General features: G+C 46.0%; 1 protein-coding gene across 4 annotated transcripts in view; it reads left to right on the forward strand.

Annotated features, from left to right (window-relative positions):
• Positions 1 to 24,111, forward strand: part of LOC125457158 (lysosome membrane protein 2-like) — a 66,462-nt gene extending 42,351 nt beyond the window's left edge. For 2 of the 4 annotated variants that reach the window (XM_048540994.2, XM_048540997.2), the window contains 5 exons: positions 8,346 to 8,515; positions 15,147 to 15,265; positions 16,769 to 16,842; positions 21,707 to 21,758; positions 23,473 to 23,728. In XM_048540994.2, the coding sequence (XP_048396951.2) occupies positions 8,346 to 8,515; positions 15,147 to 15,265; positions 16,769 to 16,842; positions 21,707 to 21,758; positions 23,473 to 23,691 (634 nt within the window). In that variant the 3' untranslated portion in view covers positions 23,692 to 23,728. The other 2 variants (XM_048540996.2, XM_048540995.2) reach the window with 2 other exon arrangements.
• Positions 24,112 to 26,195: the final 2,084 nt, after the last annotated feature.

A 26,195-nucleotide genomic window follows, 5' to 3' on the forward strand; every position in this document is an offset into this window, starting at 1 on the left:
GCTGGGCCCAGTTATCAGATAGGGCCCTTTTTTCTATTCTGGACGAGGGGTTTCATACGGTGGTCTTTCCCCACCGCGCCTTGGCGTCGGCTGCCCCAAGCTTTAGCGCGTCCCTCAGCACGTAGTCCTGGACCTTGGAGTGCGCCAGTCTGCGACACTCGGTCGGGGTCAGTTCTTCCAGCTGGCAGACCAGCAAGTTGCGGGCAGACCAAAGAGCGTCTTTCATCGCATTGATGGTCCGCCAGGCGCAGTTGATGTTGGTGTCGGTGTGCGTCCCGGGAAACAGCCCATAGAGCACGGAGTCCCGCAACACAGAGCTGCTCGGGATGAACCTTGACAAATACCACTGCATCCCCTTCCAAACCTCCTGCACGTAGACAGTCTCGTCCCCCCCGCAGCCACCTTGAGGGCAGCGTGCAGTGGCGCAGAGATTCCGGGCATGCATAAAAGATCTCACTGGCAGACCCCCTCTCACCACCGGCCAAGCATTGTCCTTGTGCTTGTTTGAAAGTTCTGGCGATGAGGCATTCTGCCAAACGACTTTGGCAGTCTGTGTGGGGAACCACACGACGGGATCCCCCCTCTCCTTTTCCTGAAGCGTCTCGAGGATACAACGTGCTGACCACTGCCTGACGGCCTTGTGGTCAAAGGTGTTTCCCTTCAAAAATTTCTCCACGAAGGACAGGTGATACGGGACGGTCCAACTACTTGGAGCGTTCCGTGGCAACGAGGCCAAGCCCATCCTTCACAACACCGGGGACAGGTAGAACCTTAGTAAGTAGTGACACTTGGTGTCTGCATACTGAGCATCTACGCACAGCTTGATGCAGCCACACACAAAGGTAGCCGTCAGGGCGAGGGTGGCGTTCGGTACGCCCTTTCCCCCGTTTTCCAGGTCTTTGTACATGGTGTCCCTGCGGACCCGGTCCATCCTCGACCCCCAAATGAAGATGGAGGATGGTAGATTGATTTGGAGCCAATGTGTTTGTAGATGGAGTTCCAGTTGGAATGCCATGCTTCTAGGAATTTTCGTGCGTGTCTCTGTTTGGATTTCCATTGGACAAACAGGCAGAAAGCTAGCCACCAGGATACATGAACATCAACTAGCCACAAAACAACATGACCCACTATCACTAGTATCCTTACATACAGATGAGGAAGGACACCACTTTGATTGGGACAACACATCCATCCTAGGACAAGCCAAACAGAGACATGCACGATAATTCCTAGAAGCATGGCATTCCAACGGGAACTCCATCAACAAACACATTGATTTGGAGCCAATCTACCATCCTCTGAGAAAAAGAACAGGAAATGACATCACCAATGCAAGAAATGACATCACCAACCCAAGGAAACCCAAACAGATAAATAGAAAGCGGGACATAACACCAGCGCTTCACCAGAGGCTCACTGTTGATGTTACCTAGAATGGTGACTGATTATCTGGAACAAACCTTCCAGCTCAGTGAACCAGCTTACATCCGGAACAAAATAAAGACCCACTCTTCTGTGGACCGAGAGAAGGAGAGCTGTGTTGGAGGTGGAACGAAGACATCGGGTTGGCTGTGCACCCTTGCGACCGGTGGATCTTAATGCTGGCGTCGGCCTAATGCTGGTTCAGGGGAGCAGCCAACCTGCAACGATGGCTGCGGCGAGTGCTCGTGCCCCAGGTCAGGGGGTCCGGAACACCATCTGTGTTTCTGTGAAGAAGGTGGATGAAGGTGCACCTGTGGACCGCACCTTATTTGTGAAGAGTGTCCTGTTGGACTGTTGTGGGTTTGCTGCTGAGGACATTTACTGCCTGCAGGATTTCCCCGGAGGAGGTTTTTACGATGTGACCTTCAGGAGTGCCAAGCTTTGCATGCGCTTCTTGGAGGTTTTCAAGGAGAAAGGAGGTGAGGGCCCCCTCTCTGTATTGACCGCTGTCCTGCAGTTCGTGATGCCAGCGCAGAGGAGCCGTATGGTGACTGTACACATGTACAACCCGCATGTGCCAGCAGTTGATGTCCTGACCTTCCTTGGAAGGTACGTGAAGGTGGAAGGGGACCTAACCAACATCATGGACCCCTTTGGGATCTGGACCAGTAAGAGGCAGGTCAGGGTGACGCTGAGGATGGGAACATTGTACACCCACCGTCCAGCTTCGCGATCGGCGGGAGCAGGGGCTACCTGACCTACGCAGGGCAACCTAAAGTCTGCCATGCCTGTGGTAGGTCAGGTCACGTGGCGGCCGACTGCAAAGCCACCATCTGCAGGAACTGCAGGGCGGAGGGACGCCTTGTAAAGGATTGCCCACGAGAGAAAAGCTGCAACCTTTGCGGGGAAGCGGGCCACCTCTATAGGGCATGCCTGCAGCGGGGGACCACCTACGCCCAGGTCACTGGCAGGGGCAATGTGGGGCAAGCCCCCCTGGAGGAGAGGAAGGCACCAGGGCCCTGCAAGGGCTCCCCTAATGTGCAGGAGGGCCCAACCCTGCAGGATGGACCCGAGGCCAGCAAAGCGCCCCTGCAGGCTCCGTTCCCCCCACCCGACAACTCGGAGTCAATGGAGGAGGTGACAGGTGACCCAGGGGAGTGGACGATGGTCTGGAAAGCGAGGAGGAAGGTGTGCCATCGGGCCCAGGTACCGCAACCATCAGGCGGGAAGAGGCAGCTACAGGGGGGCTATAAGAGCTCCTCTGACGAGGGAGATTTGGAGGAGGCCTGCTCAAAACAGAAGCTAAAGATCTCAAGGGAGAAGTAAAGCAGCACCCCGGGAGGCGTCCTGAGGCTCCCTCTGACACCCAGCCACGCGCCTCTGGGGCCCTAGAGGGCCCCCCGGAACTTTCAGGCGGGAAGGAGGAAACGGCCAGACTCTCCTGCCTCCGTGCCCCCGACGCGGGGATGCCAACCGGAAGGCAGCATGGATGGTTTCCTGAGCCCGGAGAGCATCCAGCAGTTAGCCTGGGCAATGGGCATGAAGGGACAGATGGAGGGGCTGGACCTTGGACTTGGGGAGGGTACTGCGGTCACTACCCACAATGGAGGTACGAGTTGCGAGCATTAATGTGCGCAGCGTCAAGTCCACCGCAGGATGTGTGTCCACGTTGGCCTACCTTACCACCGTCAAGGCGGACCTCCTGTTTCTGCAGGAGTGCGGCATACCGCACCTCGGCAGGTACGGGAAATGGTCTGGCGCCTGGACCTGTAGGCCTTCGATCTGGTTGGGGGGTAACGACTGTCGCTTCTCGGGCCTGGCTATTCTGCTGCGGGTGCGCGACTTCACCATCTCTCAAGTTCAGGAGGTGGTGGGGGGGGCGCCTCCTAGTGGCTGACGTCACCTACAGGAACGCTCCCCTGAGGCTGATCAACGTGTACGTCCCAGCGGTACGGAGTGAGCGGTTGGCCATCCTGCAGCGGCTTCCACCCCTGCTAGCTACGTCCAGGCCGGTCATCCTAGGCGGAGACTTCAACTGCATCATCGATGCAGATGGAAGATATGGCATGGGGACAGAAGGTGGGGTGAGTCAACTGGACGTCACATCCAGATTCCCGATGGGCACGGTGAAGGACGCCAAGCAGCTCGACATCTTCAGCACCCCTGCAGACGGAGCGCAGCAGAGGTACACCTGGTCGCGGCCAGACGGGTCTATCCGCTCAAGGATAGACTTCCTGTTTGTGTCACGGGCGTTCTCGGTCAGGTCCACTGGCATTGAGCCGGTGTTCTTCTCTGACCACTGCCTCCTGCTGGCCGACTGTCAGTTACAGGATGACCAGCAGGCCAGCAAGGGGATGTGGAACTCAACGCGACTCTGTTGACCCCAGAGAACGTCGAGGAGCTTAAGAGGGAGTACGCTGGTTGGAAAACCGTGAAACCCCTCTTTGAGTCTCCGGGCGACTGGTGGGAGACGGTGAAGGAGAACATCAAGAGGTTCTTTGTCCTCAAGGGTGTTCAGACGGCGAGAGAGAGGCAGGGAAAGCTGTCACGACTCCAGAAAAGGGGGCAGAACCTGCTCCTTCTGCAGTCGATGGGGGTCAATGTCATGGAGGACCTCCGCGAGGTGAGGGTCCAGCAAGCCTCGCTCTTCGCCGCGGAGTCCTCCCGGATAATCTTCCGGTTACGGTCCGCTCCGTGGAGCAGGACGAGACGTGCTCGCGTTTCTTCTTTCAGAAGGTGCACAAAGACAGCTCTGTGCTTAGCTGGCTGAAGGAGGACAACGGCTCGGTGTCGTCGTCTCGCCCTGACATTTTGAGGATCAGCAGATCCTTCTACGCCGGACTGTATGACACGAAGCCCACGGACAGCACGGCCTCTGAGTCGTTCCTGTCATCTATCACGGAGGTCTTAGACGACGGCACGAGGGAGTGGCTGGACCAGCCGATATCCCTGGACGAGCTGACCAGAGCCCTCAAGTCCTTGGAGAGGAATAAGACTCCCGGGAGCGACGGCTTACCGGTCGAACTGTATTCCGCTCTGTGGGACCTGGTCGGCCAGGACCTGCTGGAGGCATACGATAGTGCGCTTCGGGCAGGGGAAATGTGCAAGTCCATGAGGAAGGGCATCATCACCCTCATTTACAAGAGGAAGGGGAAGAGGGAAGAAATTAAGAATTGGCGTCCCATTTCACTATTGAACGTGGACTACAAAATCCTGGCCAAGGTCATAGCCAACCGGGTCAGGTCTGTCCAGGAGTCGGTGATTCACCTTGACCAAACCTGTGCTGTGCTGGGCAGGAAGATCGCTGAGAGCCTCGCGCTCATCAGGGATACAATCGCCTGCGTGCAGGACAGGTGGGTGGACTCGCCAGCCTGGACCAGGAGAAGGCCTTCGACAGGGTCTCTCATGCTTACATGAGGGACGTCCTCTCCAAATTGGGGTTTGGGGAGGGCATCCGCAATTGGATCCGGCTGCTCTACACCAAAATCATTAGCGCAGTCTCGATCAACGGGTGGGAATCGGACAGTTTTCCCGTCAGATCTGGAGTCAGGCAGGGCTGCCCGCTCTCTCCTGCCTTGTTCATGTGCTGTGTGGAGCCCTTCGCCGCATCCATCAGGAAGGACGTGAGCCTGAAGGGCGTGACTATCCCAGGCAGCGGAGGCCTTCAGGTCAAGACCTCCCTGTACATGGACGATGTCGTCATCTTCTGCACCGATCGTCGGTCGGTGAGTAGGCTGTTGGACATCTGCGGTCAGTTTGAACTGGCCTCGGGTGCCAAAGTCAATAGGTGTAAGAGCGAGGCCATGTTCTTCGGAAACTGGGACGACCGCTCCTTCATCCCCTTCACCGTCAGAACAGACTACCTGAAGGTGCTGGATGTTTGGTTCGGTGGAGCTGGGGTGTGCACTAAGACTTGGGAGGAGCATATCACCAAACTGAAGCAGAAGCTGGGCAGGTGGACTCTCCGGTCCCCCTCCATCGCGGGTACGAACCTGGTTGTCAGGTGCGAGGGGCCTTCAGTACTGTCGTATGTGGCACAGGCCTGGCTATTCCCTGGACCTGCGCCGCTGCGGTCACCCGGACCATCTTCCACTTCATTTGGGGTCCGAGGATGGACCGGGTCCGCAGGGACACCATGTACAAAGACCTGGAAAATGGGGGAAAGGACGTACCGAACGCCACCCTCACCCTGACGGCTACCTTTGTGTGCGGCTGCATCAAGCTGTGCGTAGATCCTCAGTACGCAGACACCAAGTGTCACTACTTACCGAGGTTCTACCTGTCCCCCGTGTTGCAAAGGATGGGCCTGGCCTCGTTGCCGCGGAACGCTCCAAGTAGTTGGACCGTCCTGTACCACCTGTCCTTCGTGGAGACATTTTTGAAGGGAAACACCTTTGACCACAAGGCCGTCAGGCAGTGGTCAGCACGTAGTATCCTCAAGACCCTTCGGGAAAAGGAGAGGGTGGGTCCCGTCGTGTGGTTCCCCACACAGACTGCCAAAGTCGTTTGGCAGAATGCCTCATCGCCAGAACTTTCAAACAAGCACAAGGACATTGCTTGGCTTGTGGTGAGAGGGGGTCTGCCAGTGAGATCCTTTATGCACGTCCGGAATCTCTGCGCCACCGCACGCTGCCCTCGAGGTGGCTGCAGGGGGGACGAGACCGTCTATCACCTCCTTCTGGAGTGTGCCTATGCGCAGGAGGTCTGGAGGGGGATGCAGTGGTATTTGTCAAGGTTCATCCCGAGCAGCTCCATGACGCGGGGCTCCATGCACTACGGGCTGTTTCCTGGGACGCACACCGAGACCAACATCAACTGCGCCTGGAGGACCATCAATGCACTGTAAGACACTCTTTGGTCTGCCCGCAACTTGCTGGTCTGCCAGCTGAAAGAACTGACCCCAACCGAATGTTGCAGACTGGCACACTCCAAGGTCTAGGACTACGTGCTGAGGGACGCACTAAAGCTTGGGGCAGCCGCCGCCAAGGCGTGGTGGGGAAAGACCACCGTATGAAACCCCTCATCCAGAATAGAAAAAAGGGCCCTATCTGGTAACTGGGCCCAGCCGGCGCCTTCCCCAACTGGTCAGGGGGCCCACGGCGACTGTGCGGTGAGACAACTGCCGGGGTATTTTCTTTGCTTTTTTTTTTCTTCTTTGTTTTGTGTTTTTCCTTTTGTTGGTGTGTGCACCCCCTGGGTAACCCAGAGCGGCTTGCATGACTGGGTAGGTGTATAAATATGTTTTAGTTTTTGTACATTCTATGAATCAAGTATATTTTTTTAAAATTTAAAAAAAAGTGACGAAACATCTGAAAACTAACCTTCCAGCTCACCGAGCAAACTCACATCCACTAATAAATCTAGTCAGAAATTCAGAAGAGACACCCTTTCCCCAAGGAATGTGGAGCTCACTCCCACAGGGGTGACTGTAGTGAAGGGTGTACCTCTGTTAAAGGAGAGGATGAGAGATCAAATGCTACAAGGAGGTGTTGATAGATGAGGTGAAGGGAACAGTGGGAACATTAATACGAGTGCTGGCAACGACCTTTGGTGTGAATGGACTGTGCCTCTGTACTTTAGATATTTTTTAAAGCAATGCATTATCAGGGCAACAGGATATTGAAGAATGCATTTTATTTTCTTTACCCTCAGTTGTTTTGACAACCAGATTGTGCTGGTCTTAGACAACCTGTTCATCTAGTCACTGTTCCTCGCAGTTGTGGAATCCAGTGTCGATCCTCCATCGCAGTCACAGATCCCTGTTCCTCTATTCCAGAGATGTAAAGGACACAACTGGAGCCAATCTTCACACACTTGTGCATTAATTTACAGAATTGCACACATAGACCTCAGAACTCTATAGCCAGGGTTTCAGTGTGCTTCGATTCATAATTTATTAGCCTGTTTTTACACGTGATAAAACACTTCTGTGCATATCACATCCTCAAGTGGAACTTGAACCAAACTGTATGGCTGCAGTTAGGTTCACTATCACTGTGCCACAACATCCCTTTGCTATCTGCTTATTGTAGCTGAAGTGATCCCCATAAATGCCCATCACCCAAATATTTAAAGGCAGTTGGTATTTGGTTAATACATTGCGTTGCCTCTATTTAAATAAAAATTAGGGTTAATATACATTATCAAAATTTTGTAACAGTTTAAGTCCAATACCTCCATATTTTGAGCAAAGTAACAGACATTAGTATATGATCCAAACCCCTTCTCCAGGGATGCCTCAGGGATGGCAGAGTGCATCTTGTAGATAGTACACAGGCTGCTACTGAGCACTGGGGGAGGGACTGGATGCTTTTGGATGCGGTGCCAGTCAAAAGGGCTGCTTTGTCTTGGATGGTGCTAAGCTTAATGAGTGTCATTGGAGCTTCACCCACCCAGGCAAGTGGGGAGTATTCCATCAGACTCCTTACTTGTGCCTTGTAGATGGTGGACAGGTTTTTGGGAATCGGGAGGTGAGTTACTCTCTGCATGATTCCTAGCTTCTGACCTGCCCTTGAAACATGGTGAATCTAGTTCAGTTTCTGGTCAATGGTAATTGTTGATTGTGGGAGATTTAGTAATGGTAACATCATTGATTGCCAAAGGGTGATGGGTAGATTCTCCCTTGTTGAAGATGATCATCGACTGGCACTTGTGTGGCATGAATCTGGTGCACTCTTTTGGTGTTATGTACCAGAGGTTGGGCTGAGGGATAATACTGGAGGTGGAAGAGAGCAGAGAATGGGAAATGGAGGCAGTATGAGGAGCCAAATCAGATAGAGTGGGACCAAAGTAGAGGGGGCTGGCATGCACAGAAGGGATCAGTGGGTGGAGAGGACCGGAGTTGTTGAAGGACAGGGAACTTTTTAGGTGAAAATAACAACTTCAAAAAAGAAATGACTTCCAATTGTTGCTGCTTCACACAGGTCTTTCTATCTGATGTTTGAAAAGGAGGTGGAAGTAGAGGGCATCAGCGCCTATCGATTTGTTCTGCCAAAAGAGGCTTTCGATAGTGACCATCCCAGTAACAAGGAGTGTTGTCCAGGAGGGAACTGTCCCTTGTCAGGGGTTCTGAATATCAGCACCTGCAAACAAGGTGGGCATTGAAAACCTCTTATTCTGCCAGGGTCTTACAGCATTGTAAAGCTGGCACTCTCAGTCTACATGTTCTGGATACTGAATCACTTGGCAATCCCACAAGTGGGTCATTGTTCCCTTAGTATTAAAAGAGAAGTCTACAGAAACAGGCCATTCAGCCCGAAACAGGTAAGTCGGATGTGCTGTCTTTCAGGTTAGACATTCAATCAAGGCATCATCTCACTCTCTCAGGTGAATGTAAAAGACCCCGAAACCTTATATCAAAGATGAGTGGGGAGGTATCCCTGAGCTCTTGGTCAATACAAATTTCTCAACTGATGTGACTGCAATGGATTGTGTAGTCATTATCATGTGGTTATTTATTGGATCTTTCAGTTTCCAATTGGCTCTTTTTTTCCTATATATGACAGTGTTTACACTAAGTGTCCTAATTGACTGTAAAGTCTGGGGGGTTGTGAAAGGCACTGCATAAATACAAGCCTTTTTGAGTCATGGCTCACATTCTAACCCATCTCTCTATTTACAGATCAACATTATACAATTTTCACTGTGCTCTGGTAATTTTGTTCTTTGGTATACGTGGCTTTAAAACTAAGATCAATCAAAATCAGTCATAGCTAAGAACTGAGCAGTGGCACAATAGCTGTCACAGACAAACCCAGTCGGTGGTTGGGTGAGGTTGCTCGAGGATTTGTCCCAATATTAAAAAATGGAGGAAGGGATAGACCAATAATGTGACCTCAGCATTGGGGAAGTTCTTGGAAAGTACTCTGGGAGACATTCATCTCCATTTCCTATCAACATTTAACACTCACCCCCCCCCCCACACACTCTTTCAACAGTCATCCTTGAAAACCCCGTCAAGAATTATTCTCATCCACCCCTTCAACATTTACCCATCACCATCACCATTTACCTCCATCCTCCATTCAATATCCACTCCTTCCTCCTCTGGTGCTCAGTAGCAGCAGTGTGTACCATCTACAAGATGCACTACAGAAATTCACCAAAGATCCATAGGCAGCACCTTCTAAACCCATGACCACTTCTATCTAGAAGGAAGGACCAAAGATAGATGGAAATGCGGAGGAATGGAATTGTGGGAGATATAGCAGTTTGAATCGGAAATTGGCTTGCTGAAAGAAGACAGAGGGTGGTAGTTGATGGGAAATGTTCATTCTGGAGACCAGTTACTAGTGGTGTGCCGCAAGGGTCGGTGTTGGGTGCACTGCTGTTTGTCATTTTTATAAATGACCTGGATGAGGGCGTGGAAGGATGGGTTAGTAAATTTGCAGACGACACTAAGGTCAGTGGAGTTGTGGATAGTGACAAAGGATGCTGTAGGTTACAGAGAGACATAGATAAGCTGCAGAGCTGGGCTGAGAGGTGGCAAATAGAGTTTAATACAGAAAAGTGTGAGGTTATGCACTTTGGTAAGAGTAACCAGAAGGCAAAGTACTGGGCTAATGGTAAGATTCTTAGTAGTGTAGATGAGCAGAGGTGTCCATGTACACAGATCATTGAAAGTTGCCACCCAGGTTGACAGGGCTGTTAAGAAGGCATACAGTGTTTTAGCTTTTTTTAATAGAGGGATCAAGTTCTGGAACCAAGAGGTTATGCTGCAGCTGTACAAAACTCTGGCGTGGCCGCACTTGGAGTCTTGCATACAGTTCTGGTCACCGCATGATAAGAAGGATGTGGAAGCTTTGGAAAGGGTGCAGAGGAGATTTACTAGGATGTTGCCTGGTATGTAGGGAAGGTCTTACGAGGAAAGGCTGAGGGACTTGAGGCTGTTTTCATTAGAGAGAAGAAGGTTGAGAGGTGACTTAATTGAAACATATAAAATAATCAGAGGGTTAGATAGGGTGGATAGGGAAAGCCTTTTTCCTAGGATGGTGACGGCGATCATGAGGGGGCATAGCTTTAAATTGAGGGGTGAAAGATATAGGACAGATGTCAGAGGTAGTTTCTTTACTCAGAGAGTAGTAAGGGAATGGAACGCTTTGCCTGCAACGGTAGTAGATTCGCCAACTTTAGGCACATTTAAGTCGTCATTGGATAAGCATATGGACATACATGGAATAGTGTAGGTTAGATGGGCTTGAAATTGGTATGACAGCTCGGCACAACATCGAGGGCCGAAGGGCCTGTACTGTGCTGTAATGTTCTATGTGCTATGTTCTATGAAACATCGCCAGTTGCAAATTCCCTCCAAGCCCTTCACCATCCTGACTTGGAAATTTCTCGTCCATTAATTCACTGTCGCTGGGTCAAAGTCCTGGAACTGCGTCCCTAAGAGCATGTGGGTCCACCTTCAGCACGTGGCTCTAGTTGTTGAAAAAGGCAGCTCACCACCATCATCTCAAAGGCAACTTGGGATGGGCCGTAAAGGCCTGTTATTTATTAGATTCCCTACAGTGTGGAAACAGGCCCTTCGGCCCAACAAGTCCACACCGCCCCTTGGAACATCCCGCCCAGACCCCATCCCCCTATAATCCACACACCCCTGACACTATGGGCAATTTAGCATGGCCGATCCACCTAACCTGCACATCGTTGGACTGTGGGAGGAAACCAGAGCACCCGGAGGAAACCCATGCAGACACGGGGAGAATGTGCAAACTCCACACAGACAGTTGCCCGAGGCTGGAATCAAAGCCTGGGTCCCTGGCGCTGTGAGGCTGCAGTGCTAACCACTGAGCCACCGTGCTGCCCAACAATTTAGTCACCTCTTCCCATGTAAACAGAACAGAACTTCAGCCTGTTTGGTCTTTCCTGATGCTTATAACTTCTCAGTTCTTGTTTGTCATTTTAGTCAACTTATTTTGCACTGTCTCCAGTTTGGAAACAAGTTTGATTATGCTGTCAATTTGCACAGGGCTCTTCACGGAATTGAGATATTTTTCAAAGTCATTGTGATCACTTATGTAAATGGTACTAATCTTTCAGTCAGCAGTGCCTAACTTAAGCTTGGTCAGTGGCCCAGCTGTTATTGTATCTTGTGTGGAGTATATCGACTGTATACCAACATTGTTGGCATGTCACATCGATCCCAGAGGTGGATTGATGTGTTTTGAGGATTTGTAGTATAAGCACACACTGCTACTCTGGAATCCTTGAACTGATCAGTGACAAAGTTCAACACTGACTGTTAAGGTCCCAAGGCATTTTTCAGCAGTTTTGTCTCTGGATTTCCCTCACAATAAAATCTGAAAAAAAGAACACTTGACTAACCTGGAACCAGAACAAAAAATGGTGTTTCTAACATTATGCTTCCAAACAAAATACCGTGAAAATATGGAACAAAAAGTGACTAATGTATCTTGGTTAGTTACTAGTTAATAACTATTTTGCCTGTTTTAGTGTTGTGTTTTCATTGGTTACTTGTAAATGTTTTGTTTTGGTGGTTAAGGGTTAGCAACTGCAGTATTTTAATGGGTTACGCATTTGTGACTGCTTTGCATAATTACTAGTTAGTGTTTTTTATTTTGGATGGTTACTAGGTAGTGAATTTTTTTGCCTGTTTACTGGTTGCTGCTGCTGTATTTCAGTTGGTTTCCAGTTAGTGGCTGTTTTATTGTTTGGGACAGTTTACTTTTGCTAGTTACTGGTTGATACTAATAATAACCTCTATTGTAATGTCATTTATTTACAATGCACATTCGCAGCCTGAAGGCTTTATTGTGCTGTAACTTGCATTGAAAAATTAATATGTAATGAAATAATTCGGTTAAAATCAAGACCAAAGACATCTCTCATGAAGTAACAAAAAAGGGGAATGGGACATTAAAGGAAGGATTTATGTCAAGGTATTCAACTGGCTAGAGCAATTGTAAATTGAATTGAAACAAGAAAAATTGCTCAAAATTGAAAGGCCCCCTTCCAAGATGTGGGGTCCGAAAAGAGAAACATCCCATAATTCAGACACACATTGAAATATGTGACTTTAAAAAATGCAAACATTTAACTTTTAACTTTGTTCTTTCTTTCTACCCTGTTCTTAAAATTCTGTACCTAGGTCTTTGTACCGAGGATAGCACCTTGTGTGACAACATTATACAACTTTCACTGTACTCTTGTAATTTTGTTCTTTGGTATACATGACTTTAAAACTAAAATCAATCAAAATCAGTCAAAACTAAGAACTGAGCAGTGATGCAATAGCTGTTTCAGACATACCCAGGCGGAGGTTGGATGAGGATTTGTCCCAATATTAAAAAATGGAGAAGGGGATAGACCAGGAAATGCTACCTCAGCATTGGGAAGTTCTTGGAAAGTACTCTGGGAGACTGAATGTATCTGCATTTGGAGACAGATTAATCAGTATAATTTTAAGAGACATTTTTGACAGGTTTCATGGATGTTTTGAGGAGATAAGCAGGAAAGTCAATGGGTGTAATATATTTAAGGTCACCCCTCAGCCTCTGACACTCCAGGGAAAATAGCCCGAGCCTATTCAGCCTCTCCCCATAGTATAGCTGCAAACTGCAGAAGGCTATTAAAGATCTCATCAGGTGGGTAGAGAACTGGTGAATGGAATTCAACCCGGAAAAATGTGATGTCATGCACTTGAGGACTAACAAACCAAGGGATTACACTATGAATAGCAGGACTGTGCGAAAGTATTGAAGATTAAAGAGACCTTGGTATGCATATCTACAGATCCCTAGAGATCGGAGGCAGGTAGATAAGATGGTAAGAGAGCATATAGAATACTAGACTTTATTAATTGAGGCATTGATAGTTATGCTGGAATGGTATAAAATGGCTGCTTATGCAACAAATAGAGAATTAAGTTCTCGTCACATTATATGAAAGATGTGACTGCACTAGAAGTAGTGCAGAGATTTACCCGGATGTTGCCTGGGCTGGAGGGCCTGAGCTATGAGGAACAATTGGGCAGGTTGGCATTGTTTTCCTTGAAGCAGTGCAGATTGAGAAGCGACCTGGTGTAGGCAAATAAATGATAGGGGCTATAGGAAGCATCTTTTTATTTTAGTACTGGAATCAATAACCAAGAAGTACAGACATAAATTAAGAGGTAGAAGACAAAGAGGAAAGTTGAGGAGAAATATTTTTCACTAGGTGTTGTGGGAGTCAAGATTTAACTGCCTGAAAAGGATATTAGAGTTAGAAACTCTTGTACAATTTAAACATTTTTAGATATTCATCCGCTTTGCTGTAGCCTCCTGTGCTATGGGCCAAAAGCTGGAAATAGAATTCGTGTAGTCAGATCTTTTGTTGGACAGTTGAAGGCAGGCTGCTGTCTCTAGTCTCTGTCTGAAGAATTTGGTACTGCGCTCCAACAGTGTCAGCTGGAGAGAAAAATCATCAAGGAATTGAGAAATTTCAATAACTGCAATTTTTACTATGACTGAATCCAAGAGGATAGCTAATCAACATCAGCCTCAGGATAAAATCTTCAGCCTTAAAGACGACCAAACCAAACAAACAGGATTGTGCCCCTTTGCAGTTGGCATCATTCCATTTTAACTTTGTGTTTGTGTGTGTGGTGTATGTGTTTGCATGTGCGAGAGTGTGTATGTGCTTGTGTGTGTGTGTGCAAGTATGTGTGTGTATGCGCGTGTATCTGTGTGTGTGTATGCGCGTGCACCTGTGTCTGTGCGGGTAAGTGTGTGTGTGTTTCAGCTATAGGAAGAGGCTGAATCGACTTGGGCTATTTTCATTGGAACATCAGAGGCTGAGGAGTGATCTTATAGAGGTTTATACAATCAGGAGGGTCTTGGATAGGGTGAATAGCCAAGGTCTTTTCCCCAGGGTAGGGAAGGCCAAAAATAGAAAGCGTAGGTTTCAGGTGAGAGAGGAAAGATAAGATTCGAAAGGGACCTAAGGGGCAACATTTTCATGCAGACGGTGGTGTGTGTATGGAGTGAACTCCCAGAAGAAGTAGTGGAGGCTGGCACAATTAACATTTAAAGGTACCAGGATGGGTAAATGAATAGAAAGGGGTTTGAGGGATATGGGCCGAATACTGGCCAATGGGAATAGATTTACGTAGAATATCTGATCGGCATGGATGAGTTGGACCAAAAGGTCTGTTTCCATGTTGTACAGCTGTATGGCTCTATGACTCTATAAAAGTAAATTCCTTTTTTAGCTGGAGATGGGTGCATCCTTGGGAGAAAAAATATGTTGCCATTCTTTAATAAAACAAAAACAGTGGGTCCTAGAAATCTGAAACAAAAACAGAAATTGCTGGAGAAACTCAGTGATCCTGCTTCTGAAGGCGAGTCGTGCATGAAACATTAACTCTGTTTCTGTCTCTCCACAGATGCTGCCAGACCATCTGAGCTTCCCCTGCACTTTCTGTTTTGTTGTGACCAGATAAGGAGGTAAACAGAGAGGGTCAGCTCACCTAAACTCACCTGGGAGTAACACAGTACACAGTCATTTCCTAGTGGTCTGGTGTTTGCATTGGATTTCGATGGCTGTTACATCACCAATGGGTGTACAAATGAACAGGCTTATGATCCATGACACTTTCCCCAGCTGCAGACCCTATTCTCAGCCCATGCTTCATGTGTGTGCAATCAGCATTGGCAGGGAATAGAACAAACTGATCTCTCTTTGAAATATAAACTCTCTTTTTTTAAATTCTAATATCCCAGGAGCACCTATTTTCATATCGTCACCTCATTTTTACAACGGAGATCAGCAATTAGTGAGTGACATAGGCGGAATGGAACCTAATACAGAAGTACATCAAACATACCTCGATATTGAACCTGTAAGTGGAAAGTACTGTTTGCTCTATATGCAATACCTAAGCCTTTTTTAAAAAATGTGACATTTTATTTATTGTTTGATGGGACATGGGTGTTGCTGGCAAAACAAACATTTATTACCCATCCCTAATTGCCCATGAACTGGGTGGCATGCCCAGACCATTTCAGAGAGCAGTTACTGTTTTGGATCATTGGCAATTTCAACTAGGGCATTAAGGAGGGCATTGAGTTTTGCTTAAATAGAAACAAGGTTCTAGTGAAAAGGCAGGAGAATGGTGGCACTAATTTAACATGTTCTAGATGTATTAACTGAATTTAAAACTTGTGTGTATATGTGTGCTAATGTACTTGTGTACATGTGCAGTGCACACTTGTATTTGCGTGCTTATGTACATGTGTGTATGCATGTTCACAAACATGTGTATGTGTGCATATGCATGCTCACCTATGTGTGCTAATGTATATGCACATGTGCATTCTTATGTTTGTGTGTATGTGTGTGTATATGCTTGTGAATACATCTGTATACATGTGCATGCTCATGTTTGTGTATATGTGCTCATGTATGAGTGTATGCACGCATGTCTATATAATGTGCTTAGGTACGCATGTATGCGGGTATGTGTATATATAAACGCTTGTATGTGTGTATATGCTTGCTCATGTATGTGTGTGTACATATTCTAATGGTACCACATCCCACCCTCAATCACCTCACGTGCTACCTTGCCCACATTGAGTCTCAATAGGCTTCAATGTTAAATTCTCATCCTTATTTTCAAGTCCCACCATGGCCTTGCCTTTCTGTATGTCTGTAATCTCCTGCCTCACTACCATCTGAGATTGTCTACTTCTGGCTTCATGAACATCCCTAATTGTAATCCTTTGCCCCATCCTCACCCACCCACCAACCCTTCAGCTTCCCGGGCCCTAAGCTCTGAAAGTTCCTCTCAAAATCTCTAATTGTGTGCATCACTTTCCTCCTTCATTAGCAACCCTTAAACCTCTTTGTTTGCTGCCCTAATGTCTCCCAAGTGTCACATTTGGTTTGATAACACAGCAAGTTGTCTTGTGACACTTGACTTCATACAGGCTCTGTAGAAGTACAAGTTGTTGTAATGCATACAGATAAAGGTCAAATGTATGACTTCAAACAGTGATATAATATAGTTCTGCACCTAAGTCCTATTATCCTGTGCCCTTAAACCTAGTATCGTGTAGAGGTGACTTTTAGTGTTGATCTTCCACAAGAGATCGCCACATGTGCATCCTCTCTGAAAGCTTTATTGCTGTTGCCATAATTTGTAGCCATCTTAGATTATGATTTGAGATTGAGAATAATTACATAAACGAGGTTAATTCAACAACTCTTGCAGATGCTGACCCTTGGGTTTCCTGCGGCAGCAGCTATGTCCCTAGGTGTCCACAAAACCTTGAACCACGGCGAGAGAATTGAAATAGACACCCATCTACCTGAGATAATTGTGTGCTTCCATTCCTTCCAGATGACTGGTATCCCTGTCAGAGCAGCAAAGAGAATGCAGATCAATATTCATGTGGAGTCCGTGAAGAGCGTTGTGTAAGTGACTCCTTTTATTCTCGCGGATCCGTTATCTTAGGGTGAATGTAAGTCCTTCCCAAATAGGCTGAGAGATTTGCTGACAATATCCATATTCCTTGAATATTTCCTTGAATCAGGGACTGAACTAAAAGAGCTTAAATTCAATAAACCCTTCAGATACACTTATCACACTCTCCCAAATGTTTAACCAAATGAAGAAACCATTGAGGCACAAGAAGACAGATTCTATTGAAGTAGGGCATCTCATAATTTTGCCTATTAGGGTTATTTTTATTCAGTCACAAAATGACGCTGGCCTGCCAGAATTTATGCCTGTCCTAAGCTGTCTTTAAGAAAGTGGTGGTGAGCTGCCTTCTCGAACTGCTGCAGTCTGCTGTAGGTGGACCCCCAATGCCATAAGAGAAGGACCTCCAGGATTTTGTCCCAGTGACAGTGAATGAGCGGTGATATATTTCCAAGTCAGGATGGTGAGTGACTTGGAGGGGAACTTGCAAGGGGTGGTGTGCCCATGTATCTGCTGCCCATATCCTTCCCACTGGGAGCGGTCATGGGTTTGGAAGGTGCTGTCTGAGGACCCTTGAGTGAATTTCTGCAGTGTGTCTTGTAGATGGTACACACTGCTGAAACTGTGCAGGGATTGAATGTCAACGGTGTGGAAAGGGTTCCTATCAAGAGGGCTGCTTTATTCTAACAGCCTGCAGCTAGAGTCCTTCTTCCTTGGGCTTTGAAGATTAGCTTTTTGAATAGCATAGAAACATAGAATATAGGAGCAGAAGAAGGCCATTCGGACCTTTGAGCCGGCTCCAACATTCTTCACGATTATGGCTGATCATACAACTCAAAAGCCTAGTCCTGCTTTCTCACCATAACCTTTGATCCCATTCACCCCAAGATCTATATCTAGTCACCTCTTGAATGCATTCAAAGTTTTAGCATCAACTACTTCCTGTGGTAATCAATTCCACAGGCTCATCACTGTTTGGGTGAAGAAATGCCTCCTCATCTCTGTGCTAAATGATCTACTCCGAATCCTCATACTGTGGCCCCTGGTTAGAATCATAGTCACAGTCTGCCCTGGGCACACCAATTATCAGGAACATCCTCCCTGCATCTACCCTCTCCAGTCCTGTTAGAATTTTATAAGTCTCTGTGAGACACCCTTTCATTCATCTGAATTCCAGCGAAAACAATCGCAACCCAGTAAATCTCTCCTCATACATCAGACCGTCTATCCCCGCAATCAGGCTGGTAAACCTTTGCTGCGCTCCCCCGAGAGCAAGAGCATCCCTCCTCAGTAAAGGAGACCCAAATTATACAAAATATTTTAGATGTGGCCTCACTAAGGCTCTGTACAACTGCAACAACACGTCCCTGCCAGGACCTTGGTCCTTTTTGAATTAATATCTGTTTTTTGCTTTTCTTGCTATTTTTCACGTTACTGTCCTCCTGAGTTCAGAATTCCTGTTAATTCAAGGTGTAGATAGGGATTGGCGAAAAGGAGCAAGACAAAAGCCGAAAACAAGCCTTTATCAATACTCTAGTAAATCATGGCCAACAGACAGTTAATAAATGTATGTTGTTTATTTAGAATCATACTGTACAGAACATGTCCTTGTGCTCACTGAGTCTTCATTAACAAAACCACATTAACTCTACACTGATCCACTTTCCAGCTATGGACCCATATCCTGATTGTTATGATATTCCAAGTGGTCATCCAAATACTTTTTAAAGGTGGTGAGGTTTTCTGCCTCAATGACACTTACAGACAGTGCATTCTAGAGCTACCAGCCTCTGGGTGAAAAAGCCTTTCCCCGAATTCCCTCTAAATCCCCTGCCTTTTACCTTAAAATTTTGCCCCTTATTATAAACCTTTTAACTGAGGAAAACAGCTGCTTACTGACCACCCTGTCTATGCCCCTCATAATCATATCCACCTCTGTCAGGAATTTGAGATTTGGGGATAACCACAAACACCCAGAGATCTCTCTGTTCTTCTGAGATTGCCAGTGCCCTGCTATTCTTTCACTATTCTCTTGAATCTCTGGATCATTAGAGGCATTCTAGTTTCTTCCTCCTCATTAGATAACAAGCCTAGTAGCTTCTGGTCTGTCTATATAGTGACCTTTCAAGTGATGATATAGAAAATAGACAATAGGTGCTGGAGTAGGCCATTCGGCCCTTCAAGCCAGCACCACCATTCATTATGATCATGGCTGATCATCCACAATCAGTATCCTGTTCCTGCCTTATCCCCATAACCCTTGATTCCATTATCTTTAAGAGCTCTATCCATCTCTTTCTTGAAAGTATTCAGAGAGTTGGCCTCCACTGCCTTCTGGGGCAGAGCATTCCATATATCCACCACTCTCTGGGTGAAGATGTTTTCCCTCAACTCTGTTCCAAATGGCCTACCCATTATTTTTAAACTGTGTCCTCTGGTTCTGGACTCACCCATCAGCGGAAACATGCTTCCTGCCTCGAGAGTGTCCAGTTCCTTAATAATCTTATACGTCTCAATCAGATCCTTCTAAACCCAAGTATATAATCCACCGATTTCTCATGTAACATCGAGAGCTTCTTTCCCTATGACCATGCATTTCCTCTCAGTGTCTGACAATGCTCAAGATGCACTGAAAACCAGCCTATGACACCCATCTGGTTGTTTCTGAGACAGCAATGCCTCAGCTACACAGATGAAACATTGGCTGCAATTGTGTTCGGTAGTGAAGGGTCAAAATGAACTAAGGCGCCCAATGAAAGCGGAAAATCTCCTTGTTCCTTTTCAAGTGCTAGTTCCTGATTTGAATTCCAACACTATGCTTGAGCTTGCTTTAATTGCTGTTTGAAGGGGTCCGTATCACATCCTACGCTAAGCAGAAATTTCTCAGCCGAGGAAACGTTGAAGACGTGAGATGAAAGCAGAGATTGGGAATTTGCTAATGGCTCTTGTCTTTTTGCGTGTCTACCATTAACACACTCAATATCACAAATGTGCCTTGGGTAATGAATAAACATTTTTCAAAAATTCACACTTTTCCTTTTTTTGACTGCTTAAACCCACTCAAACCCTCAGCTCATATTCTTTAATGGATTCAGCACAGGCTAGAATGTCTAAAAGCATTTATTTCCAATATCTGCTTTACTGCATGGTTGAGTGTTGTCTTCAAATTTCTCTTGACTTTTAGCTCAGTCCCTCCTGGACCACAGACCTCAATCATTCTTGGCCATAGTCACTGCAGCTGCAATTATGGTTTGTTGTCTGATAAAACTAATAGACTCACTCCAGTATCTAGTTTAAAGTTAATTGTATGGCCATTAACGTACGTATCTTCAAAGCTGACATGGACAGATTTTTAAGAGCAGTCAGTGAACCAAGAGTTTTCAGGAAATGACAGGGAATTAAAGTTGAGGAGTATCATATCTAAAGAAGATTCATACCAGACTTGAAACGTTAACTCTGTTCCTGTCTCCACAGAAGCTTCTTCAGCCTTCTTTGTGTTAGTGCCAGATCAGCCATGTGTAGAGCATGGAAACAGATCCATCGGTTTAACTCTTCCATGCCGACCAGATATCCTGAATTAAACTAGTCCCATTTGCCACCATTTGGCCCATATCCCTTTAAACTCTTCCTATTCGTACATCCATCCAAATGCTTTTTAAGTGTCGTAATTGTACCAGCCTCCTTACATACAAGCACCATCCTCTACGTGAAACATTGCCCCTTAGGCCCTTTTTAAATATTTCCTCTCTCACCTTAAACATATCCCCCCTCGTTTTGGACTCCTGCGCCCTGGGGAAAAAGACCTTGGCTATTCACCCTATCCATGCACCTCATGATTTTATAAAATTCTATAAGGTCAACCTCAGTCTCTGATGCTCCAGTGAAACTTAGTCCCAGTCTATTCAGCCTCTCCCTATAGCTCAAAGCCTCCAATCCTGGCAATATCCTTGTAAATCCTTTCTGAACCTTTCAAGTTTAACAACGTCCTTGCTATAGCAGAGAGACCAAAATTGAACACAGTATTCCAAAACTGGCCTTAAAAAATCCTGTACAGCCACAACATGACCTCCCAACTGCTATCCTCATTGAATAGCAGAGCAGACTTGATGGGCCAAATGGTCTTATTGTCTTACGTATGTGTACTTCAGAAAGCATGAATAGGGTCTTTGATCTCATCAAGAAAATAATGTTGTTCCTCTTCTGGTGAAGATTTTTCAACTTCATTAAATAGCTAAATATGTGACGATGTTTCCTTTTGAACCTTTGAAAGTAGACGTTTTGCTTTAGCACATCATCCCAAACTTGTCAATTATTTAGCAGAGAAAGGATCCTGCAATGTTTATGGTGCACTCTTTGTGGCTATAGATCCATATGGTACCACAGCACTGGCAGGGTTTTATGGCATTCTGCACTTTCCTTCCCATTTCTCATGCTTCTTTCACAGTCCTGTGCTTAAGGAACTTTGCAGTTTCTAGAGGTTCCCTGAGCCAATGCTTCTTCAAATCTCGGGAATGCCCTGTTCTGTTTTTGGACCTCTGTTTGTCTCACCCGCTGTATTGCCTTTTCTAAGGTCAGGACTTTTTCTGCTTTACCTGAAATTTCACACTTTTCTTCCAGTATTTGCAACTTTCTTACACTGAAATGCATTTGTTAATTATATGCCCATTCTTCAAGTTTATTTATATCTGTGTAACTTGTCGCTATCATCCTCAATATTAAACACCTCTCCCAATTTTGATGCTAAAGGAAAAAATGCAGAAACTACGCAGTTCATTTGAAATTCTATATTAGTGATGTATTCACAAATATTTCACAACACCGATTCTAATGCATTGTTTTCAATTCATTTATTTGCAGCCAAACTAGTCAAATGCGGACAATGATTTTACCAGTCATCTTTATGAATGAGGTGGGTTGCATGTTTTGCTTTGGGGTTGGATGATAAAGAGGCATCAGGGCACAAAGTTTGAGTTGGACGTAGGGTTTTGGTGAGGGGTCAGGCAACAGGAATGTGTCTGAATGCACAAAGAGAGAAGTCAAAGCCGAGAATTATATGGGCTTTGGTAGCAGCAGGAATAAGTATAAGGAACGGCCACTGAAGTGGGAAAAAACATTCTTAGTGTGAACCAAAGTCAAGATCAATGTCAAACAGTGCAGCAGAGTTACACTGTTCCTGATGGATTAAATGAGTACAGTAGAAAATTTACAAGTCACCACTTATTGCGCCATCTTAGGTATAGGGTACCCGGGCACAGCTTCTTCAGCACAAGTTCTTAGGGGGAAAAAAATAGCAAAATAAAGAAATAAAACACCCAGTATTGCAGATCATAGGAATTAATTTGAAAAGAGATTAAAGTTTAGAAAAACACTCCTTCCAATGCAGCCCACGCTGGTACCCAGCCTCTAGTCCACACTTTGACTTCAGACGACGCTGGGCTTCACTTTGGCTTCACTTGGAGGCTCACAAGGCTGGAAGTCACCTTTGACTGCCGAAAGATCACTGCGCCAGGCTGCGAGACTGCCACATGGAGTCAAGAGGACACCACACTAGGCTGGACACAGAGATACCACCTCAAGCAAGCAGGAACCAAAATGCAAAACAGAAGAAAACAAGAAAAGCAAATGAGCAGAGTGGATGAGTTCCAGCTGAGGCTTCCCTCTCTACTGCCATCTTGAAACACATGGACCCTCCACCTCCTGTTCATTGTTTAACTCTGAAAAGTGCAATGTGTTGAACATTGGCAAGGGATCGTTTACGCCCATCTTAAGGGGTGACTAACACGCGCTTGCAGCAATGCTGTGCTCCCTCAGTACTGCATTTAATGCTCAACCTATTTCTTCTTTCAATATCATCATCATCATCATCATCATCACACTGTTACTCATGGAAATCACCCTTTCGCTCTCGAATTGTCTTCAAACACATTCCCACTTCCAATAATCCTTCTAGAACCAATTGTGGTGTCATCTGTAAACTACTAACAATTTCTCCTATAACCACATCAAAATAATTTATATAAATGATGAAAAGCAGTGGGCCCAGCCCCAAACCCTGCAGCACACCGTTGGTCACAGGCCTCCAGTCCAAAAAACAACCCTCCACCACCATCATTTTCTGTCTCCAACCTTCAAGTCAATTTTGCATCCAATTGGCCAGTTCCTGCCTTCTGCAAACTTCTTTGTCACTTCTTCAAAGAAAAACTCAATACAGTTAGTGAGGCATGTTTTTCCATGCACAAAGCCGTGTTGACCATCCCTTGCCTTTCCAAATGCATGTAAATCCTGTCTCTTATAATCTGCCCTAACAACTTGTCCACTAGTGACATCAAGCTCACCAATCTATGGTTCCCTGGCTTTTCCTTATCGCCTTTCTTAGGTACGGCACCACATTAGCCATCCTCCAGTCTTCCAGGGCCTCACTTGTGGCTATTGATGATAAAAAAATGTAAGTAGTCCAGCAATCACTTCCCTAGCCTCCCACAAAGTTCTGTGATACACCTGATCAGGTCCCAGGGATTTATCCACCTTTATGTGTTTTAAGATACAAGATTTGGTATGAGGATGATATGAAAAAGAGCCTTAGTAATCTTGTGGTTCTGCTTTCTCTCCCATTTGTCCAACAGCATGCTTTAATTGATGGCAAATCAGCAGCAAAACTGAAAGCAGCACTTTATAAAATAAATTTGGTGACTTACATTCCTCATATCTTCTTGTACATTGGAATCGTACTTTGCCTGGCTGCTCTTATCCTCGCCCTTGTTGCGTGGAGACATAATGACAATAAGGTAATTTATTGCCGAAATTATTTATGTGTCATATCATTGAAGAAGCTTTGTTATTAATTAGCCTGTGATGAAGGTAATTTACTACATCAGTTTGTTGACAGTTTGCCTGTTAAAAGCAAAGAGCACTTGACTTGAGATTTCAAAATCACATTCTAAGTGAGTATTTGAAATTCAATAATATTTTAAATATTGAAAACTTAATATCCTTACTGAATTCAAAGACTGAAGACCTAATTTGTTCCTTTGTTGTTGTTTTAGGATTTTACACAAGTAATTTTAAATCTTCCGAATGTTGAGGCACATTGAAGTGACGGAGGAGAACCCAGGCACATTCAACCAGATACTAAATTCAAGAATTTAGTGATGTTTCCAACATATGGGACATATTACAATGTAACAGATAAAAGTGGAATTTTTGACTGATCAACTGCGCAATGATAGCACCCATTCATCAATAAATTTTAACTATGGCCCTTTAAGTTGTGCAGACATTGTTACTCAGTACTAACAGAGGACACATTGGAATGAGTCACAAACTGACACACAAACATGTGAGATAACAAAGTGTGGAGCTGGATGAACACAGCAGTCCAAGCAGCATCTTAGGAGCACAAAAGCTGACGTTTTGGGCCTAGACCCTTCATCCATCTATCTCTGAACACAAACATGTGAATTAGGAACAGGAGGTGGCCATTGACTATTCAGTAAGATCATGGCTGATCTGATTGTAACGTCAAATCACATTCCCACCTACCCACTGATACCCCTTGACTTTGTTGTTGGTCAAGAATCCCTCTACCTCTGCTGTAAAAATATCCAATGACCCTTTGCATCCACCACTCCTCCTAAGAGATGGAGGCGTGTGGTTCACAAACTCACAAACCTTTCAGAGAGAGAATTCGCCCTCATTGCTGTCTGAAATGGGAGACCCTTTATGTGGTTCTGAGTGATGTGAGCTATGGCAAAATGAGTGGCAAAATCAGACAAGTCCAGCGAGGCCATCTCGACATTATGATCATCTCGCTTCATCTTCCAAGCGTTTAAAAAGCAGCTTAGTGAGATTCTCATTGGGCAGCAGCTTGATGACAACTGATGCTCCCATTATTGATTGTCAAACACCTTGTTAATGTCACAACTCACAGTTATAGATTCATACAGCGCAGAAAAGGCCCATCAGCCCATCGAGTCTGCACTGACAATAACTACCATTGAAGGCGCACTAATCCCAATTTCCTGCACTTGACCCATATCCTTAAATGTTTTGATATTTCAGGTGATCAACCAAATATTTTTAAAAAGTAGTGCATTCCAGATTCCCACCACCCTCTGAGTGAAAAGGTTTTTTTTTCTCAACTCCCCTCTGAATTTCCTGTCCTTTACCTTAAAACAATGTCCCCATATGATTGACCCCCTCAACCATCTGAAAAATGTTTACATTACCCCCACATTTTCATTTGCATCATTTGTGCATATAACAAACTATAAGGGCCCCAGTAGCGACCCTTGTGGCACACCACTGGACACAGGCTTCCAGACACTGAAATAGCCTTCTACCACCACCCTTTTGTGTCCTATTATTAAGCCAGTTTCTGATCTTTCTTGTCAAGTTTCTCCGAATTCCACGTGCTTTGACCTTCTCAATCAGCTTCCCATATGGGACCTTGTCAAAAGCTCATCTCATTAATATGCAGACTCCTAACCTCCAAACTCATCAGGCAAGCTTGATGTCAGAAAACCTTGACAAGGAAACCCATGCACGTACCTGGTGCATTCAGCTTGCCACTGGCTGTGGACAAACTTCATGTTGGACACTGGGCACTGACTTCCTAGGGCATGGTCCATTGGCATCCGACATGCGCCAGACTGTATAAACCTTCATGTTGGACACTGGGCACTGACTTCCTAGGGCATGCTCCATTGGCATCCAACATGCGCCAGACTGTATAAACCTTCATGCTGGGCACTGGGCACTGACTTCCTAGGGCATGGTCCATTGGCATCCAACATGCGCCAGACTGTATAAACCTTCATGGCAATCCATATACAGGACACTTCAGCACTTCAGTGCTGCACCTGCAACTTTCATTGTAATGCTGCAGCAAGGACACTGGGCCCTCAGGGACACTCAGCCAGCTCACAGACCGGACCAGGCAGCATCTCCAGGCTGTTCGCTCACTCTTGTAGTGCTTGTTCACTCTGAGACTACCCGGATGATCACAGCATCCATGCCTCGCATTGCCATTTTGAGCTTTGCCCTTCAGACAAGAGATACCAGGTTCATATTACTGTTGTCTTGACATGCCATTTAATTTAGACACAAAGCCTGAAAGCATGTTATCTCTGTCAGTAGGCCGCAGGTATGTAAAGGGAGATAGCCGTCACTCAGGAATTTGTGGTGTAGTAAGTCAGGCGCAGCCTCTTATACCAGTCCAGGCCCTGCTTGGGGCAGTCAGGGTCCATGATGGAGTTTGACTCAGTTGTTTCACTCTTGCAATAGGAAGATGAATGCATTTTAGCAGCTTTTTTCATGACTGAGCACTGCTCTTAGGGTCCATTCTGAC

This window comes from Stegostoma tigrinum, chromosome 12, assembly GCF_030684315.1.
Source record: "Stegostoma tigrinum isolate sSteTig4 chromosome 12, sSteTig4.hap1, whole genome shotgun sequence".
In the NCBI taxonomy this organism is placed as follows: Eukaryota; Metazoa; Chordata; class Chondrichthyes; order Orectolobiformes; family Stegostomatidae; genus Stegostoma; species Stegostoma tigrinum.